The sequence below is a fragment of the Hyaena hyaena genome, unplaced genomic scaffold (assembly GCF_003009895.1).
Source record: "Hyaena hyaena isolate Hyena2069 unplaced genomic scaffold, ASM300989v1 scaffold_635, whole genome shotgun sequence".
NCBI lineage: Eukaryota > Metazoa > Chordata > Mammalia > Carnivora > Hyaenidae > Hyaena > Hyaena hyaena.
Window position 1 is genome coordinate 360284 of NW_024081269.1, and position 16610 is coordinate 376893.

Here is a 16610-nt window from a genome sequence, read left to right on the forward strand (position 1 = left end):
TCCATTAGATTGTGATCATCTTGGGGGCAGAAAATAGATCTTACTCTCCCTATACTTCACAGGCTGTCTAGGGTATATGAACACAGGAGATGCTCAAGAGACATATCCTCATTCCTACATTCTCAATCTGTGGGTTTTGCATTTTTACACAAAGCAAGAGTTTACACAACTAATGAAACTTGCTACTGTTTCACACAAAGATTAATACCAGAAATAATGTTTTTAACTGAAGCATAGCAATATTTCAAAGCATTTCTTTTTTCTTACTCTTTTTAAAGTTTGTTTTAGTCATCTCTGCACCCAACATGGGACTCAAACCCATGTCCCCAAGATCAAGAATTGCATGCTCTTCCAACTAAGCTGGCCAGGGGCCCTTCTTTTTTCTGATTCTTTTCTTAATATTCCAAGTAATCTTTAAACCCAACATGGGGCTCAAACTCGCAACTCTGAGATCAACAAGAGTTGCATGCTCTACCTACTGAGCCGCCAGGCACCCCTCGTTTTTCTTATACTTATGAAAAAATACTAATCATTCTATCAAAGATTTAACTCATTAACTCAGTAACTCCTTGTATTATATATTAAATAGAATAAGTTTTATTCTTAAAGGTATTCTCCATTTTTCGTTAATTTCTAAATACCATTCAAAACTTTTCCTGAAATGTCTTACATAAAACAAAGTAGTTTTGCAAATAACGTGTATACCCATTTTACCAAAGTACACATAATATAAAATTGATTTTTCAAGGTATGTGATCTTCCATATAGATCTAAATATATATGAGAGCAATCGTCCCCCAGTTATCTCTCTGGCTTACTTCAGAAATGACTAAAACAGAGTGTTAAGCCTTTGAATTCCACCTCCGTATGATAATTTTGATCTTTATTATCATTCAACCTAAAAAATAGCTTCATACATCATCAGGATGTGAAAAAGAAGTATAGAATTACAAGTTACCCAATCAGGTTCTAAATCCTGTTTCTAATCACTTTTGAGTCAAGCTCCTCTTCAGAGCTTTCTCCATCTATAAAGTTATGGTATATCTCTTCTGCTGGATTGCTATAAAAACTGAGTGATATATGTGTGAAAGGGATAGTCAACATGTTTATCTAAGACTCTTAATTACTCGGCATTTTAAATTTGCCTGGTATTAATCTGCACTTCTGTAATTTATTACCTTGGCTGGCCTGAATTATTGGGTATTAACCCAAGGCAAACAGCAGAAACAACTCAGAGATTATCTTCAACTTAAAGCTAAAAAATTGGTCAAGTAATTACGTATCTATATATACCCATATGTTATTATTTAAGAAATGCAGTTACTTAAAAAACAACTATTTTTCTGTGTGCTTATGTCAGACATTAGGGACAAACTTTGAAATCTAGCCAATGTGAAAAATGCATCTTTAGAGAAAATGAACTCATTAGGTTTCAGGATTGAAAAAGATTTAGGTTATCTTGTGTTTTTTGAGGCTACTAGTTATGAAAAGATTTCCATCACCTTTTCCTTAAATCAGAGTCTTTAAAGCTCAGCTTTCTTTATTTTCCAAACATACTTTATATTCCCATTAATAGTTTGGCAAAACAGTGATATAGGGATGGTATGAGACTCATACACTCCTGTTGTTTAAGAACTCTATATTTTATGGCAGTTATATAGGCTAACCGAGTCAAGACATCCTTGGGGGAAAATATGGCTATTTTCTCAAAGTTATCAACTTTATTTCTGTATATGAAGTCCAGACCTTATTAGATGTTTTTGATTCTCAAAAGAACCATTATTAGACTATGTCTCATTGAGGCTTTAAAAACTTGCATAATAAAATAGCATAAGTAAGTATAAAGCTGAAACGCAAAGTACATATATATTTCTAATATTAAGAAGAGTGTCAGCTTTCTTTTGGTACAGCCAAAAGATACCGAAAACTGTGCACCAGGGCATCCTAATAAATTAACACAGATGTCACAGGTATTTTAAATTTTTGAGAGTAACACATCTGTTGGACACAACACAAACTACAAGTTCAAGGTACTTTAATTAGCACTAAATTTTCCCATGACAGTGTATCTTTGCAAAACCAGGTTTTCACCAGTTCTGATAAAAAGTACTGTGCAAAAAGCATTGTGGAACAGGAAATGATACTGATGATGTCCAAGCTGATTCCAAAGTCTAAGAAGTTGGCAGTGTTCACAGTTACTCACTGTTATGAAATAAATTCTTACTAAGTTGTTTGGATCCAACCGTTAATAAATAGAAGTATTAGGTATTTCTTTTGGCTTAGCTGTGCTGTGAAAAAGTTACTGCAACACTAAAGGGCGCCATGAGCTGAGAAAAGTATTGGGGACATCTGTGGCATAGGCAAAAAGACACTAAAACCAAAGTCACTTCATTGTTCATTTTCTACCTAAGAAATCTTGTAAATAGTTATATATGAAAGGGAAAAAATATATACAAACGTACAAAGTTTGGATTTTTATTGAAATCTTGTGTTAGGTATCAAACAAAATCTGCTTTCTTCAGATAAAAATATTCTCTCAGATGTCTCCGGATAACTGCTAAGTCTAAGTTGGTCCTTTAATGTCTTATTTTATTTTTATCGTTCTCATGAAACGTTCGTATACACTCAGGATGTTCCTGAAAGAATTTTTATCGTGTAAAGGATCGTACATGACGACCTCTACCACTGCCTCCACTAACAAACTTTCCTCTTGAGCCTCCACTGCCGCTATTTGCACTTGCCCAGGAAGGTCCAAGTCCCCCACGACCCCTAGAAGCACGGTCACGAGGACTTGGGCGGTAGCCTATAAAAAAAAAAGAATATAGTTTTTAGTCATAACATCCTTTATGTTCCCACTATAGAAACAGTAACCTATAAAACTGAGCTTAAACTAACACAGGAATTACTCTTTGCTCCTTTAAAGTCCATGTGCAGGTTCTGTGAATGTGGCGAAGACTGCTGAACTGTCCAGTTTAAATAGGTAAATGTATGATACGTGAGAATTATACCTCAAATAAAGGTGTTATAACAAAGAAAGTGCATGTGAAATCAAAAGCTATTCAATTCCAGAAGAATTCTGGACTTGATATAGCAACGTTTGAGGAAAAAACAGGTTATGTGCCTACACACACAAGACAATATTGAAAACAAAAATAGAATATACTCTATGAAGATATCTCTATTATTAAAATACTTTGGTCAAAAAAGTATCTTACGGGTTGGCTTTCATTATCAGCACATCACTATGAAACTGCTCAGATTATACATGTAGTTCATAATCGGGAATTTTTATTATTCCCACAGAATAGGTACATTGGGGATTCATTTGCAGATATAAAATGAATTGACTTTAGAATTGTAAGTCTATGTTCTAAAATATTCTCTTTCAGAATGAGAGTATATGACATTTGACAACTTGAAACGGAGGAGTCACACCATCTCCCCCACCCCCTGCCTCAGTGATATCACTGGGAAGGATGTGTATACCTGTAGAACTAAGTGGTCGTAATGGTGGAAGAGGTCCCCTGTTAAAATTGCTTTGGCCTCCACGACTTTCATTGTAAGTTCCTCGAGGAGTATTCTGAGCACTCCAACTGGAGCCTCTTGTTCCCTCCCGACGACTGTAGTTTCCTAAAAACAGAAAACACAATCAATATCTACTATTTTCACAACTTCAACTGGATTAAAAATGATTAATAGATTTTTCTTATTCTTCAAAGTAATGGAAAAGAAACTATGAAATTCTGGACATGGCTTATATAATACAGTGTGTCAGCACTGTATGTGGTTCGAAGCAGAGGCTCTAGTACCAGACTGCCAGCATTCAAATACTGGTTCTGCCACTTACATTTATATGTCCTGGTCAGCTGATAGTTTTCTCTTATGTAAAGTGGCTATACTAACAGAACCTACCTCAAAGAGTAGATGTAAGAGTGTTATATATCATAGTCCTAACACAACTATGTGTTTGCTATTAATATAAATTGCTATTCACTTTCACTGCCAACCTCCTAACTCAGCAACATGAAAACACGTCAACAATCCGCTAGTTTAGTATAAGTTCTAGAAGTATATACTCAGATAATCCTTAAAATCTTGAAACTTTAAAACAAGGAATAATGTTTAATAAATCACAGCAGCATAAGATATGATGCAATAGGTAAAAGTAGCCACCTTTAACAATCAATAAAACATGTTTTGTGATTTTCTGTTATATTCCACAACAGTACGGGCACCTGGCTGGCTCAATTGGTGGAGCATGCAACTCTTGATCTCAGGGTTGTGAGTTTGAGTCCCACACTGGGTGTAGGGATTACATAAAAATAAAATCTTTAAAAAATGTTTTTCCACAACAGTAGCTTAAAAAAGAAACAAGATTTGTATTTAAAGCTCTGCTGTGCAGTGGTCTCCCTAGGTCCCATAAGGAGGGTAGCAGTGAAACAGGCAGGACACAGGTGTGCAACATTTCAAATGGAATTCATTCACAGGTAAAATCTTGAAACAATTTAAAACAGATTAAATAGGGGTGTCTGGCTGGCTCAGTCAGTAGAACGTGTATCTCTTGACCTTGGGGTTGTGGGTTCAAACCCTATGTTGGGTATAGAGATTTAAAAATAAAATCCTAAGGGGCACCTGGGTGGCTCAGTTGGTTAACCATCCAACTCTTAATTTCAGCTCAGGTCATATCCAAAGGTTGTGGGATTAAACCCCACAATCAGGCCCTCCACTAAGTGTGGAACCTGCTTAAGATTTTGTCTCTCTCCCCCTGAACCCCTCTCCCCTCTTGCACATTCTGTCTCTCTAAAATAAAATTTTAAAATAAATAAATCTTAAAAAAAAACAGATTAAATATAATGTCAACAAGCAAGCAGATAAGAGTATCAATGATTAATTATATAGAAGAATCCTAAGGAAATTGTTGGTAAGCAGAACTGTGACAACGTGTATATATACTATTCAGAAAGGATAAACACAATTCTCAATATATAAAGGAAAATAATTAGCCAATTGACTTCTTTTAAAATTGCACTAAACATGCAATGACTTAAATATTAAGTTAAAAAAGATTTTGTCTGGGGCCCCTGGGGTGGCTCAGTCAGTTAAGCGTCCAACTTCAGCTCAGGTCATGATCTCACGGTTTGTGAATTCAAGCCCTGAATTAGGCTCTGTGTTGACAGCTCAGAGCCTGGAGCCTGTTTCAGATTCTGTGTGTCCCTCACCCTCTGTCCCTCCCTTGCTTGCTTGCTCGCTCTCTCTCTCTCAAAATAAACAAACATTAAAAAAAAATATTTTTAATATTTAAACTCAAAAAGAAAAACCTTTTTTTTTCCTATCCAATAAAGTATTCAGCAAATAATTACCAGTGGTCTGGGAAGCAGCTTAATTGTACTAACTGAAAAGTACTTCATCTGCATCACTTACGTTTTAATCACTTCTATTCAATATGCTGATATCCCAATATTCTAGCCCACTAGAAAATATACATAAATAGTTACCTTTTGAAGCAGGTGGTGTGAAAAACCTATTCTGACTGTGAAAAGCACCCCGTCCTCCTCGATTGCCTGAAAATCCACCACGAGAAGAAATTTTCTGTGATACTTTGAGTGGCCGCTTTGGTGGGGGTATTCCATCTTGAGGGACCACTTCTTTGCTTTCAGCCGCAACAAAGTCATCCACGTGCATGGATGGTGGTCGGCTTGTGTTCTGTTTTCTCTGACGAAAAATATCATGGGGTCGTATACCCTGTCCAAATCCTCCCCTGCCCCTTCCTCTTGGTGGTGGCACAACATGAGCTCGTTTGGCAGGTTCAATGTATTCAGACTTCCCACTGTTAAAACAAAAACACTTCATGAAAACTTTTTCTTCTTTTTCCTATTTCCAGTGAATATTTAAGTCAGTCTTTGCAGTATTGAAAAGTATGACATTTCAATTAGTTATTTCAATTGTATTAACATTGCAAATACCTCCATTACTTTCCAGGGATGGACAACAAAACTAGCTAAGAATGGTACTCACATTTTATGATATGACTAACAATTATTTAAAATGATCCATCCAGTTCACCTTGTTCAAACCTTCCAAACTCTCATAAAGTAGAAGAACGTAACAAATTTGCCAGGGATACCCTGGCCAAAGTAGTATCTTAAAAACAATTCCAAATAATATTCTTGACTCAAGTATTATGTCAACTTCCTTCTTTCTCTAATAGTTATGTGTCTATCTTAAAATACATTGCAATAAATAAGCTTCCATGACCACAATCAAGATCTTCAGTAGAAAAAATTTTACCTTGAAGTTATAAAGGTCTCATGCTTGTGCTTCCCAAGTTTGAATCCTTTAGTAGTCTTAGTTCTCCCTGGAGATGATGGTTCTGACAAAAATGAGCGCTCTAATTCTGAGTGCAAGTCAAAGTCACTACAGCATTTTTCAGAGAGCTCAATTAGATCAACCTTTACCTGAAGACATAAAAATGAAACAAAATGAAAAATACATCTTAACTATAATTATTAATGTAAAATTTATAAAAATTCCTATTTCCTATAAATTATATTTGACTCTCATGATAAATAAATTATAGGTCTGCCTCTTTCCCTCATTTTTTTTTTTTGTTTTTAGTTTATTTATTTAGAGAGAGCAAGACAAAGAAGAAGAGAGAGAATCCCAAGCAGGCTCTGCATTGTCAGCAAGAAGCCCAATACAGGGCTTGATCCCACAAACGAGATACCATGACCTGAGATGAATACAAGAGTTAGATGCTTAACCAACTGAGCTACGCAGGTGCCCCTCGCACTCTTTTAAAGATTTTAAGTAATCTCTACATCCAACATGGGGCTTGAATTCACAACCCCAATATCAAGGGTTGTATGCTCTACTACTAAGCTAGTCAGGAACCCCTTTCCCTCATCCTTTCAAAAAAGCAACATAATTGGTAGTTAAAGAAAAATCCTAGGAATTCAGCTGCATTTTCGGGGGATGGAAGGGAGTGGCATTCCTTCTCAAAGAAGGGCTGTCAATTTTGGGAGGCCTCTGCTATCTGACAAGGAACTCAGAATTTATCTATATAAGTTAACAAAGTAGCAACTCCATAACTTTTCCCAAAGAATCTGAATATAACACACTTTGTAAGCCCTGTATAGTCAACATTATCTATTATAAAAGGATTCTGTGCCACAGATCTCAAAGTTCTATGCATTTAATGAGGGTCCAATCTAAGTTTACTTCCAGAGAAATAAGTTCTAAAGAATCATTGACAATTTACAGTAAAGGAGAAATTAATTTTTTTTTAATTTGAGAGAGAGAGAGAGCAAGCACTAGTGGAGGAGAGGGACAGAAGGAGGAAGAATCTTAAGCAGGCTCCATGCTCAAGGTGGAACCCTACATGGGGCTCAATCCCACAACCTAGGAACATGACCCAAGCTGAACTCAAGAGTCAGAGATGACAACCAAATGAGCCACCCAGGCTCCCTTTTTCGTAATTTTTAAGCAAGTGTTATGGCCAATGTGGGGCTTTAACTCACAACCCCAAGATCAAGAGTCACATGCTCACTCTACTGACTAAGCTAGCCAGGCACCCCAAGAGAAAATTAATTCTTTTTTTAAAAAAATATTTACTTTTGAGAGGGAGAGAACAGGGGAGGGGCAGAGAAAGAGGGGGACAGAAGCAGGCCCTGCGCTGACACCGGCAAGCTTGCTATAGGGGTCAAACTCAGAAACTGCGAGATCATGACCTGACCAAAGTTGGACCACTAATTGACTGAGCCACCCAGACATCCTGAGAAATTAATTCTTTAATGCAATTTAAATCAGATTTTATGCAATGTTAAAAAAATTTTTTTAAACATTTATTTTTGAGAGAAAGAGAGAGTGCGAATGGGGGAGGATGGAGAGAGAGGGAGACACAGAATCTAAAGCAGCTCCAGGCTCTGAGCTGTCAGCACAGAGTCCAACGTGGGGCTCGAACTCATGGATGGTGAGATCCTGACCTGAGCCAAAGTCAGATGCTTAACCACTGAGCCACCCAGGCGCCCCAGATTTTATGCAATAGTTTAAAAGGGAAAGTAGCTCTCAAATATACTAAATATATTTTAAATGTGAAGTAAATAATTCTTTTATTCTTATTGCATATAATAAATACCAACACTTTTTGGACCAAGGAATATCCAAATATATTTATTTTTTTGACCAAGAAAAAAAAAAGTATGCGGTGCCTGGGTGGCTCAGTTGATTAAGCGTCTGTCTTTGGCTCAGGTCATGATCTTGCAGTTTGTTAGTTCGAGCCTTAGTTCGGGAGGAATTTTTCTAGAACTGTATTGTCCTATATAATGTGTGATGTGAGTTATGTGTATGCTTAAGTTTTTTTTTTTACGATTTATTTATTTGGGGGAGTGGAGGGACACAGAGACAGGAGAGAGAGAATTCCAAGCAGGCTCCATGCTATCCATGCAGAGCCCTGTGTGGGGCTCAATCTCACGAACCATGAGATCATGACCTGAGCCAAAAAACAAGAGTTGGCCGCTTAACCAGCTGAACCACCCAGGCACTCCTGTTTAAATTTTGTAGTAGCCACATTAAAAGAGAAAAAGAAGGAGCGCCTGGGTGTCTCATTTGGTTAAGCAACATGGTCATGACCTCACAGCTCGTGAGTTCGAGCCCTGCATCAGGCTCTATGCTGACAGCTCAGAGCCTGGAGCCTCCTTCAGATTCTGTGTCTCCCACTCTCTGCCCCTCCATGCTCATGCTCTGTCTCTCTCTGTCTCTCAATAATAAATTTTTTAAAAGTTTAAAAAAATTTTTTAAAAAGAAAAAAAGAAAGGAAAAAAACATATAATACTAGAATATATGGCAGAAATCATCCTCCCTAATATAGTTCTGAGAAACATAAATCAGTGTGCTTTTAATTTTAAATGTTTATACTCTTACACGTTCAGCATTATGTTTAAGAATGCAAATTCCCATTTGTACCTATATTGTTTTAACAAATAGATTCTTTACATCTGTCCCAAATTAAAAGTAGATTGTTGGGGCGTCTGGGTGGTGTAGTCAGCTAAGCATCCAACTTCAGCTCAGGTCATGATCTCACGGTTCATGGGTTCGAGCCCCACGTCGGGCTCTAGCTGACAGCTCAGAGCCTGGAGCCTGCTTCTGATTCTGTGTCTTCCCTTCTCTCTGCCCCTCCCATGATCATGCTCTGTCTCTCTCTCTCAATGATAAATAAACATTAAACATTTTTTTTAATACATATTTTTTAATGTTTTATTTATTTCTGAGAGAGAGCGAGAGATAGCATGAACAGGGGAAGGTCAGAGAGAGAGGGAGACACAGAATCTGAAGCAGGCTCCAGGCTCTGAGCTGGTTGTCAGCACAGAGCCCGACGCGGGGCCCGAACCCATGAACCGCGAGATCATGACCTGAGCTGAAGTCGGATGCTTAACCAACTGAGCCACCCAGGCACCCCGAAAGAAATTTTTTTAAGAATTAATAAAAGTAGATTGTCACAATACCATTCGTTTCCTTAAACCCAAAAACAGAAATGAATTATAATTCTGTGGGATACTTTTCTCTATTCTATACCCTACAAATATAAGAAAACAAAGTGCTTCAGAATACTTAGGCAAAAACATAATTTTTCCCCCAAAGAATCTCATTCTCAGGGCACCTTGATGGCTCAGTCAGTTGAGCATCATACTCTTGATTTTGGCTCAGGTCATGATCCCAGAGTTATCAAATCGAGGCCTGTGTCAGCCTCCACACTGAACATGGAGCCTCCTTAAGATTCTTTCTCTCTCCCTCTGCCCCTCTGCCCTGCTCTCACTCTCTAAAAAAAAGAAAAAAAACCCTCATTCTCAAATATACATATCACTAACTAGAAAGAAGCAAAACAAGTAGCATAAGATACTGAATATCCTGGATACTATTAAGTGGGCAGCTGGTATGAAAATAATGCAGTACTGGTCCCCAAACGGGCTTTTTTTTTTTTTTTTAAAGATTTTATTTTTAAGTAATCTCTATTACCCACCATGGGGTTCGAACTCACAATACACTGAAGAGTTGCATGCTCTACTGACTGAGCCACCCAGGTACCCCCTAAATGGGCTTTTAACAGCCATACAACACGTAACTTATTTTAGTGCTAACAATATACACAGAAACCAAAAAAAAACCCACAACAGTTTTATCTATAAATATTTAGTAATGAAATTACTTATACCAAATCCAGATCTGTATCAATCTCCTCAGCTTGAAATGGAGTGAACCACATGGATTTCAACTGATCATCCATGACATAGGCTAGCACATATGCAGTCCTAGAATAGAAAGGGTATTTAGTAAAAAGCAGAATTCTAAAATCAAATATTTTAGGTTATCTTCTCAGCAAAGTCTGTAGAATGCACAATTAAAAACGTTACCCTCAAAACTGTTAGTAAAATTAGTACTTAAAAGCCAAGTTTATTACATTGTACCAATGTGTACAGAAACTGCCCATATTTAATTTTTCTAAACTTTGAGAGTAATTCCATTACACTGAATAGTTATGTTCTATGTTCTAAAGGTACAGTGCTCCAAAGATCAAGAGGCATATAACCTATAGACCAGGGATCAGTAAACTATGGCCCCCATTCTGCCAGCCTGCTTTGTCTATAGCCTGTAAGACAGGAATGGTTTGTTTATTATTTAAGTTTTGTTTCATCTGGTTTTTAAGTAGGCTTCATGTCCAGCACAGAGCCCAATGTGGGGCTTGAACTCAAAACACTGAGATCAAGACCTGAGCTGGGATCAAGAGTAGGATGTTTAACTGACTAAGCCACCCAGGTGCCCTTATTATTTAAGTTTATTAAAAAACCGTAAGAAACAAACAAAATGCTGTAGAAGAATACGCAACAGAGGCTGAATGTGGCCTGGAAAGCCTAGAATTTTTATTACCTAGCCCTTAACAGAAAAACACATTGTTGGCCCTCTTTAGATCTCAGTCATTAAATATACAATATTTGCTCAACCACAAAACATTGCTTGTTTTACCTATTATTAAAGAGATTCTGGAGAGATTCTGGAGCTGAAAGTACTGGTTCTATATCCTGATCACCAAGGGGTAAAGGATCACCAGATGACTCCAGCATCTGCTTAAGTCCAACTACATTGTCCAACAAAGAATCCAGATTGTCATCATCTTTTGAATGTTCCTAGATATAGACAAAAACAGAATGAGATGATACAGGTAAAACTCGAACATTTATATCCATAATCTACTGACTCTTCTGTAGAAAACTTTGTATTTTTTGATAACTAAGAAATTTGGGACACCGTCAAAAACTTATCAACATTAAACACATTCATATAAAACAAACACCAAAAACATTTGTCATTTTATTTCTAGAGAATGGTATCAGGAGACATCCTGCATTCAAACAGATAATTCAAAAACTATTGCCTTCTTCCTAAGATTCATAATAGTATGGAGGACTTAACTCCAAATTATTAATTCAAAGATTCAAAGAGTTACTTCAAACTTTATTATAACTATTCAACTGAAGGTTCACCATTTAAAAAGGTCACTATGAAAAACTTGCACTAGTGAAAAAGAAAAATATGTATCTTAGGAATGAGCAAATGTTTTTATTTGTTTCTGTTTTTCTTTCTGTTTTTCTTTTTTTGTTGTTTTTTTGTTTGTTTGTTTTACCAAAACAAGCTTCTCTAGTTCAAGGAACAAATTTTCTGGACTTTCTTCTTTGCTTTGTAGAAGCTGTTTTAACTCTGCAGCATTAATACTCATTGTCCGTGACGGATGAGCTCCCTCTACTTCCATGAGACCACTATCATCTCCACAACATCCCTGTAAATGTCACACACAAGTTAAATTTGAGAGCAGAGAAATTTGCAAAGATGCTTCCAAACTTATACAGATATTTAAGATGTTTGCTGCAATCTTCCTCTCAGCGTTTTGGTTTTACATCAGTACAAATGGCTAGTTTTAAGGAAGAGTTAATCAGCTTAAATCTGAAATGCATTCATTTTCTTTTGAGTAAGACTCACATAATAAATAGCTAAACACACATATTCAATTCGCTAGCAGCAAGGTTTCTTTTTTTTTTTTTTCTCACTACTTAAAATTATCTTTATTTTTTTTTTATTTTTTTTTACAAATATTTTATTGTCAAATTAGTTTCCACATAACACTCAGTGCTCATCCCCAAAGTGCCCTCCTCCATGCCCACCCCCCCTCCCCCCCACATCCATCAGTCCTCAGTTTTTGTCAGCATTCAAGAGTCTCTCATGGTTTGCCTCTCTCCCTTTCCCCCACCATTTCCGCCCTTCTTCTCCCCCTTGTTCCTCCGTCAAGTTCCTCCTAATCCTCCTATACGTGCAAACATATGATATTTGTCCTTCTCTGCCTGACTTATTTCGCTCAGCATAACACCCTCAAGGTCCATCCACGTTGCTACACATGGCCAGATTTCATTGTTTCTCATTGCCATGAAGTATTCCATGGTATAGATAAACCACATCTTCTTGATCCATTCATCTGTTGATGGACACTTAGGCTCTTTCCATGTTTTAGCTATTGTGGAGAGTGCCTAGCAGCAAGGTTTCTTAACAAAAATAAAATACAGTGGCACTTGCAGGGCATGTAACATACTGATTGATACTTAATAAAATGCCTACCTACTATAATAAAGAACTGATGAAACCTGAATTTATCTTTCTAGAGATAAAGTAAACTAAAAAAAAAACAGTAACAATTGTATTTAAGGCTATATTCTGTAATGAGAAAAGTATTTCCTGTTTTAAAAAGTAAGCCATATAATACATGGTATTAAGATAATGATACTCCCAGATTTGATCTACAAATTCAATACAATTCCAATAAAAATCCCAGCAATCTTTGCAGAAACTGATATAGAGATGGAAAAGTAAATTAGTGATCACCATGGGCTAAATAAAAGGGGGAATGGGAAGTTTCTGTTATGGGCACAGAGCTTCTTTTTGGGATTATGAAAGCATTCTGAAATTACATAGCAGTGATAGTTGCACAATATACTGAAAACTAAAGGGGTGAATTTTATGAGACGTTGATCATACTTCAATAAATACATTATGAAAAAAGCAGCAAGAAGGAAATCTACAGTAATAGTGGCAAAACACAAAAGAAGGTGAAATATGAAAGGTATTATAAATAAAACTGACATGAATGACAGCCACTGAAGAGAATGATGAAAAGGAAGAAAGTTGATTTCTATCTTGAAGGTCAAGGAAGATCATGATAGAAATGTAGAGCAGATAAAAGATAAATTAAGTTTATGGGGAAAGATGATGAATTTGATTTTGGATATTCAGATTCTATCAAGTAGCCAAGGGCAAGGAGAGACAGGAGAGGGGAAAGGTCCCAAATAGAAGGTATAAGATCTACATCAAGATAACAATGAAGTGATGGGGGTGGGGTGGGGTGGGGTGGGGTAGGGAGCATTCTCTTCTGATTAAGGAAACCATAGGTTGGAAAGAACAGGGAAAGAATCTAAGGGAGAGTGAAAAGATTTAGAAACCAAACAGGATGGCCTTGATCTTCTCAATGAAGGAGGTAAGGAAAGGAAATGCACTGGTGAGGGATGAATAAAAGCATTAATTAGCAGTCCTCAGGGCCCAGCAGCTCCTGGATAACAAGAATGAACACTGGTTAGTGGTTTCTGATTAGGAACTGTTTAATCAGTGACATGTGTAAGAAAATGTGTCAAACTGATTTATTAGCAACACACCAGATAGGACCTGGTAAAACTAATAAGTAGTCTTCTGTAAAAACTTCTAAAATTTCTTTATTGTAGCTATAGTCCTATGATTAAATACGCTCTTTATCTTTCAGAATCAAAATCTGATCTTTCACGATCAAAGTATCTGGTAAACTTAATCACTTTAATAAAGTATTATCTGACACAAAGCAAATACCAATAAATAAACTATAAAACACAAAAATAACTATAAAACATGCAGCCAAGAAGTGCTTACTAGAGTGAAAAAAAATTTTAAGTAGGCTCCATGCCTATTGTGAAGCTTGAACTCATGACCTCAAGAGCAAGAGTCTCATACTCTCCTGACTGACTGAGCCAGCCAGGCACCCCTTACTGGAGGCATAGATATTTTTAATATAAATTACATGCATAAGAGAAATACACTAAACAGTAAATCTAATTTTGTGTTATGAAATCATCCCATATTTTATGTATTTTGGTAAAACTGAACTAAACAAGTCCTCCACAATTCCTTCCAAACACAAATCTTAAATATGAGCTGTATTTCTTTTTTCTTTTTTTTTTTTAAAATTTTTGCAATAGAAAGCACAAGCAAGGGAGGGGCAGGAAGCTGCACTGACAGCAGCAAGCCAGATGCAGCATTTGAACCTCACGAACCCGTAAGATCATAACCTGAACTGGAGTCAGACGCTCAACTCACTGAGCCACACAGGACCCCTGAGCTAAATTTCTTTTTAAACCAGTGTTGACAGAATACAGACCCACAAGATGTTAATAGTATGTGCATAAATGCACGTGTGTGTGTGCACGCGCACACGCACACACACAGTACTTTGCAGGCAATACATTTGGGAAAAGCTAGATTAGACTGCAAGTTTCTATTTATTGAGGAAGTTTCAGATCTTTTACTATAGTAATGTGCAGTTAAGTTCCATCAGGAAAGACTTTTCTAAACTTATCTGATCACAAACACTCTTTAAGCAAGCCTATTAAAGGCTTCTGGAATTGTGTCCACAACAGATACTAGATTTTGGGAAATACAATGGGAGAAATTATTTTTTGTTAAAGTTTACTTATTTTCAGAGAGAGTGAGAATCCCAAGCAGGCTCCACACGATCAGCACAGAGCCCGATGTGGGGATCAAACTAAAAAACTGTGAGATCATGACTTGAGCCAAAATCAAGAATCAGAGGCTTAAATGACTAAGCTACCCAGGTGCTCCAGGAGAAAATTCTTAATTAGATTTTAACAGTAAGACTTTAGAGTTGGGAAAATAATCTTTACTTAGTATCTATGATGGATCCAAAATACCCTAATATAATAAACTTTATAATCACCTCAAAATCACAATATCCAAAACACAATCAGTAAATGCTCAATTAAATGACAGAAGGTAAATACTTGATTAAGAGACTGATAAAATTTGACTGCCCTGAGTGTCCCTGGCAAGGTAACTCAATATAAAAAAATTATGTAAAACATGAAGGCTCTATAAGTAATATTTTTCTCTATTTAAGTTGTCAAGTTTTAGAGTATTCACAAATTAGTGATGTTTAATAAATTTAAAAAGAGTTCAGTAAATTCTACTCTTAAACATCTATCATTTTTGGAAATCAAAACCTTGCATTTATTAGTGGGGTAAGGGCACACGAAAAAAAAATACTATTCCAAGTTCACTTTATGTGCTGCCAAAGCGAGCACACACTATTGTAGGTTCAAACTTCCAAAAAACATTCCAAGATATTTTTGAATGCAACTGGTTTTTTTAACTTGACAAAAGTTTGTAAATTTAAAAAACACCAAATACATACATACGCATTTATGTACACTTACCATTGTGTCAGAGTTAAGAATTTGTCTCATAAATTCCAAAAATGAAGATGCAAGTTCACCTGTGTCCTTACTAAATGTGCTGACCACTCGTTTCAGTAAACTATGCAGAGCATTACTGTTTTTCCTTAAGGAACTGTAAATAAAGACAGAATATGTTTCAAAATTTGAACACAGAAATCCAGTATGAGAAATAAATGATCTCCAGTTCAAACAGAACAAAATTCAATCCACTATTTAAAAAATGTTTTGGTGTGGCTATGTACACAAACCACTTAACAAAGCAATATCTACGGATACCTCCTTTTAAAAATATGCTTCAATAGGGCACCTGCGTAGCTCAGTTGGTTGAGCATCCGACTTTCGCTCAGGTCATGATCTCGCAGTCTGTGAGTTCAAGCCCCGCATCAGGCTCTGTGCTGCCAGCTCAGGGCCTGAAGCCTGCTTCAGATTCTGTGTGTGTGTGTGTCTCTCTCTCCTTGCCCCTCCCCCCTCACACTCTGTCAGAAATAAACATTAAAAAACATTTTTTTTAGTAAAAAAAAATAAAAATACACTTCAAGTCCCCAACGAAAAAGAAAAAATTTCCCCCAAATAATAAAGATATAAAACTTGGCAAAAGAAACTTCAAGGTTCCCTATTTCTTATACTTTTTATAGCCTGAGGATTTCTCTAATACAAGGAGATTATAGCTGTCTCAGAAGCCTGATAAGAAAGCCTGCTTTATGTAATAACTATGTAAATTATTTAATAATAATAATTACTACTACTATAATTTGACAGAAGGAAATCAGGGTATAGACCGGGAGTCTGCAAACTTTTTATGTAAAGAACCTAATGGTACATATTTTATGCTGTGCTGGCTATATAAAAACAGTCTGTTTCTCTCTACACACAACAGCAGTGTCAATCACAACTAACCAACTGCTTGCGTAGTGGGAAAGCAGACATAAACAGCACATAACTGCCAGCTATGCTCCAATAGAACTGTATTTACAAACACTGGTGGTGGGCTGGATTTGGCTTGTGGCCCACAGTTTGCCA

The 16610-nt window shown here is 36.6% G+C and overlaps 1 protein-coding gene across 1 annotated transcript in view; it reads right to left on the reverse strand.

The window, feature by feature from the left end:
- Positions 1-2018: 2018 nt before the first annotated feature.
- VIRMA (vir like m6A methyltransferase associated) overlaps positions 2019-16610 on the reverse strand; it is a 60864-nt gene continuing 46272 nt past the window's right edge. Inside the window, exons 17-24 of the mRNA XM_039216505.1 lie at positions 15570-15702; positions 11675-11827; positions 11017-11177; positions 10208-10304; positions 6289-6455; positions 5496-5827; positions 3487-3630; positions 2019-2803 (exon numbers count right to left, since the gene is read on the reverse strand). Coding sequence (XP_039072436.1) covers positions 2649-2803; positions 3487-3630; positions 5496-5827; positions 6289-6455; positions 10208-10304; positions 11017-11177; positions 11675-11827; positions 15570-15702 — 1342 coding nt within the window. The 3' untranslated portion in view covers positions 2019-2648. The remainder of the gene's footprint in view (positions 2804-3486; positions 3631-5495; positions 5828-6288; positions 6456-10207; positions 10305-11016; positions 11178-11674; positions 11828-15569; positions 15703-16610) is intronic.